General features: G+C 40.3%; 1 protein-coding gene across 1 annotated transcript in view; it reads left to right on the top strand.

The window, feature by feature from the left end:
• Window positions 1–219: 219 nt before the first annotated feature.
• The window catches only part of tusc3 (tumor suppressor candidate 3), a 106,727-nt gene continuing 102,127 nt past the window's right edge, over window positions 220–4,819 (top strand). Inside the window, exon 1 of the mRNA XM_046047853.1 lies at window positions 220–340. Within this exon, the coding sequence (XP_045903809.1) occupies window positions 236–340 (105 nt within the window). The 5' untranslated portion in view covers window positions 220–235. The remainder of the gene's footprint in view (window positions 341–4,819) is intronic.

Below are 4,819 nucleotides of genomic sequence, written 5' to 3'. Positions count from 1 at the left end.
GCCTATTGGTAAGGACAGGCTATAATTTTAACGGCTTCATGCCCCCTCCAAAGCTGAATTGAAAAATATGACTTCTAAATGTGAAAATCCAGAGACACGCTATTAAAGGGCTGTCACCTTAAACAACTACAAAACCCAGAGGCTTCCGCGCTTCAAATCTCTTTCCGTTGATTGGTCGAGTAAGGACCCAATCCCTCAGCGGAGACGTGTCTAGCAGTTAGAGCATCCTTCCGTCATGGCGTCTGTTTGGGCTAAATCCTTTGCTAACCTGTCGGTCCTGTCTGTTTTCTTCCTCCTGGTGTTATGCCTGCCGCCCGGGGGAGGACAAAAGAAGAAGGAGGTAACGCTGCAAACGCTTTAATGAATACATTTTCGGCGATTCGGCGGTTTTTGTGCTGTTTAATGAATGGACTGTGCAAGTTGAATCTGCCGGTGTGCGTTAAGGTAGCGAGAATGAGTAAGAATAGACAGGAAGTTTGTCGGAGCTACGCTCTGGTTTGGGGAAGGATAAACGCCAGTAAATGAAAGATAGATTACGTACAAGTTATATTTTCTACGTTTTCTGTTGGACTATTTCCTGTGCGATTAGGTTTTGCTAGCTTTCTGCATAAAATGACAAGCCTAAGTTAACGTTATTGTTACCTGGTTAGGCATAGACAGCTAATGTTGTTGATGTGTAAGTTAGTTACAGTATTCTGTTAAAAGTCAATTTGTTCGGAAAGCATTACTGAAATGCCCTACGGGTTTACACTGACACTTTGAGATTAGCTTCATTGAGAATTAACGTTACTCCAAAACATTGTTGCGCCCATAAGGATTTTATTTTGAAAAGTGCAGGAAGTGCTGTGTTTTACTTCTCGACAGTTTAAGATTGATGTTAGACGATTCTGGCATAATCTCATAATATCCACAATGGAAGCATGCTAGCTTTGTTAGGTAGCTGTAGTGCACCGGAACAGCCTACTGTTGATTTAGTGTACGAGACGATCATGTGGTTGGTTTATTGAAGAGATAGTAACGTTAGCTCCGTATCAGCAGAAACGGATGCTGTCATTTGTCAGTGGGCTGTTTGCTAGCGCGCCGTACCTTTTCACCTGCCTTGTGTTAAATCGGATGAAGTGACTTTTACATATGCCGCAGTTATGTGCTGTCTAATGATAGTAATGGCACACACATTTACTCTACTGGTGGTAGGATTGCGTCTAGCTGTTTTACAGCAACATGAGTGGATAATTTTGTATGTGAGGCCTAAAGTGGAAGTGCAATTTGCAACTTGTGAATTTTGAACAGGGATGCTTTATGCGATTATTATTATTATTTGTTCATGTTTTCATGCATGTTGTGATATTTTTAAAACAATTTAAATCAAAGCCACTATATATTTAAAATGGTAGTATTTAATTATCCTTGTTTATGGGGTGATATGAAACAGCTTATTTATTTTATTTAGTTATGTGTTGGCCATTCCTGCTTTTTGTCTATAGATATTTTGTCTTTATTAAAACATGATCCACAGTGATCCACTTTTATTGCATCTTCTTATTTAGAATTATGACAAATAGCCTACTACTAGTGATTAATGTTTGACCATGGGAATAGTAGTTTGACAGAATACTTGATCCATGTCACGTAGACTGTGAGGTGAAATTAGATGGTCAAACTATATTATTCATGTCTGCCCTAGCCAGTTACACTACAGCCCAGCTCACCTGCAGAGCACTTGTCTCACATTAAACAGTCAAGTCATGTCAGGTTGTATCTGTGTGACTCACATTTTAGTGCCTTTTTTGGCATCAAACACGATCATTTGTTGCAGCAAAAGTTGAGCCTTGTGAAACGACCCAAATGCACGCATCACGTTGTTCTGCTCTCCTTTTCCATCAGCCTTCAGCCAAATGAAGGTTTGAAGTCAGCATAGATATTTTTGAGAATACTATGTTTGCAAATCTGTGCAGCCCACCATGATGTTATAATGTGGGATGCTTCAGTGTGTAGTTTAATGGGCTGCCTTTGTTCGGTTTAATATCTTCTTTTTGGTCTTCCAAGTCACCAAGTCACAGTGCTATTTTAACTTCACTGCTGTACCACCTTTCTTCTCAGCTGATTTAGCATGTGAATAGGAAATTGATTGAGTGGACAAATTGGGAAATTAATAAATGTAGGAATGCATGGACAAATGCATGACAGGTGAACAAATGAATGAATGAATAAATAATTGAATATGTTAACAAATGGATGAAGAAAGAGCAGGCTGAGTGGAATAATTCACTGATGAATACATGGACAGAATAATCACTAAGGAAAAAGGATTTGAATGAGAGGGAGAATTAATGAATAGCTGAGATTGAGATGGACATATTTGCTTTCCAGTTTGCTGTAAACACTTAATCTTTTCTGTCAGTCATTTTAAAGGCTTGCAAGGTGTATATGTAATGAATGTGTCACAACCGTTGCGGTGAAGATGTGCAAAAATTAATCTTCAGCCACATTCCTTTTCTCACTACTGTATCAGTGAGCTAGTTGTTCTGAATGATTACTCAGACAATCCTTGTTGTTTATCACTTGTGGTAAACATATGTGAAATTTTTGATATTTTATGACCTCGTAACTCACTATTTATTCCCATCATAAATTGTTATATGTTTTACGTTTATGTTATATTTTATATAATGTTTTAATGTCTGCAACCTTGCTAATTGGGCTGCTGCCTGTCTTGGACAGGACGCTCTTGGAAAAGAGATTTTTAATCTCAATGAGTTTTCTTTCTGGTTAAATAAAGGTAAAATTAAAAATATATATATTATTATTATTATTATTATTATTATACACTTTATTGGGTACACATGTTCAATTGCTTGTTAACACAAATAGCTTATCAGCCAATCACATGGCAGCAACTCAGTGCATTTAGGCATGTAGATGTGGTCAAGACAACTTGCTGAAGTTCAAGCCGAGTATCAGAATGGGGAAGAAAGGGGATTTAAATGACTTTGAACATGGCATGGTTGTTGGTGCCAGACGGGCTGGTCTGAATATTTCAGAAACTGCTGATCTACTGGGATTTTAATGCACGACCATCTCTAGGGTTTACAGAGAATGGTCTGAGAAAGAGAAAATGTCCAGTGAGCGGCAGTTGTGTGGACGAAAATGCCTTGTTGATGTCAGAGGAGAATGGGCAGACTGGTTTGAGATGACAGAAAGACAACAGTAACTCAAATAACCACTTGTAACAACCAAGGTTTGCAGAATACCATCTCTGAACGCACAACACATCAAACCTTGAAGCAGATGGGCTACAGCAGCAGAAAACCACACCAGGTGTCACTCCTGTCAGCTAAGAACAGGGAACTGAGGCTATAATTCGCACAGGATCCCCAAATTTGGACAATAGAAGATTGGAAAAATATTGCTTTGTCTGATGAGTCTCGATTTCTCCTGCGACAATCAGATGGTAGGGTCAGAATTTGGCGTAAACAACATGAAAGGATCCGGCCTGCCTTGTATCAACGGTTCAGGCGCAGCGGTGTGGGGAATAACGTTTTGGCACACTTTGGACTCCTTAGTACCAATTGAGCCTTGTTTAAACGCAACAGCCTACCTGAGTATTGTTGCTGACCATATCCATCCCTTCATGACCAAAGTGTCCCTATCTTCTTACTTCTAGCAGGATAATGCACCATGTCACAAAGCTCAAATCATCTCAAACTGGTTTATTGAACATGACATTGAGTTCTCTGTACCCCAATGGCCTCCACAGTCACCACACACCTCACAGTCATCAATCCAATATAGCACCTTAGGGATGTAGGGATGTAGCGATTACTGGATTTCAGTATTTGCCGAGTTTTAAAACGTCACGGTAAATTAATCATAAAGGCTCCGCTACACCGAGTGTTTCTGTTGCACGAAACGAAACTGTTGCAACTTACACAAAACAAAGTTACACGAGCTGAGCACCAGGTTAAAGTGCCGTCAGAGACATGGAGTCTACTACTGCACACTGGCTAAACTATGGCAGAGGAACCAAAAAAAGCTTTATTTCCACCAAAGAAACAGCTGAATTCGGCAGTGTTGGAGAATTTCGGGTACACCGAGACTGACCAGGGCGTTACAGAAGATGATGGATCACCTGTTCAAAGTCTTGCCATTAAAAGGTTGCTGCTAAAGGAGCGAATACCTACATCAAATTGGATGCAGCACCTGCGGGATCACCACCCAGCTTTGCACGCCCCAGTAAAGGTAATACATACAGTGAGGAAAATAAGTATTTGAACACCCTGCTATTTTGCAAGTTCTCCCACTTAGAAATCATGGAGGGGTCTGAAATTGTCATCGTAGGTGCATGTCCACTGTGAGAGACATAATCTAAAAAAAAAAATCCAGAAATCACAATGTATGATTTTCTAACTATTTATTTGTATGATACAGCTGCAAATAAGTATTTGAACACCTGAGAAAATCAATGTTAATATTTGGTACAGTAGCCTTTGTTTGCAATTACAGAGGTCAAACGTTTCCTGTAGTTTTTCACCAGGTTTGCACACACTGCAGGAGGGATTTTGGCCCACTCCTCCACACAGATCTTCTCTAGATCAGTCAGGTTTCTGGGCTGTCACTGAGAAACACGGAGTTTGAGCTCCCTCCAAAGATTCTCTATTGGGTTTAGGTCTGGAGACTGGCTAGGCCACGCCAGAACCTTGATATGTTTCTTACAGAGCCACTCCTTGGTTATCCTGGCTGTGTGCTTCGGGTCATTGTCATGTTGAAAGACCCAGCCTCGACCCATCTTCAATGCTTTAACTGAGGGAAGGAGGTTGTT

Source organism: Micropterus dolomieu, linkage group LG04 (assembly GCF_021292245.1).
Source record: "Micropterus dolomieu isolate WLL.071019.BEF.003 ecotype Adirondacks linkage group LG04, ASM2129224v1, whole genome shotgun sequence".
Taxonomy (NCBI): Eukaryota; Metazoa; Chordata; class Actinopteri; order Centrarchiformes; family Centrarchidae; genus Micropterus; species Micropterus dolomieu.
The sequence above is the reverse complement of the archived record's forward strand: the minus strand, read 5'-3'. Positions and strand labels throughout refer to the sequence as shown.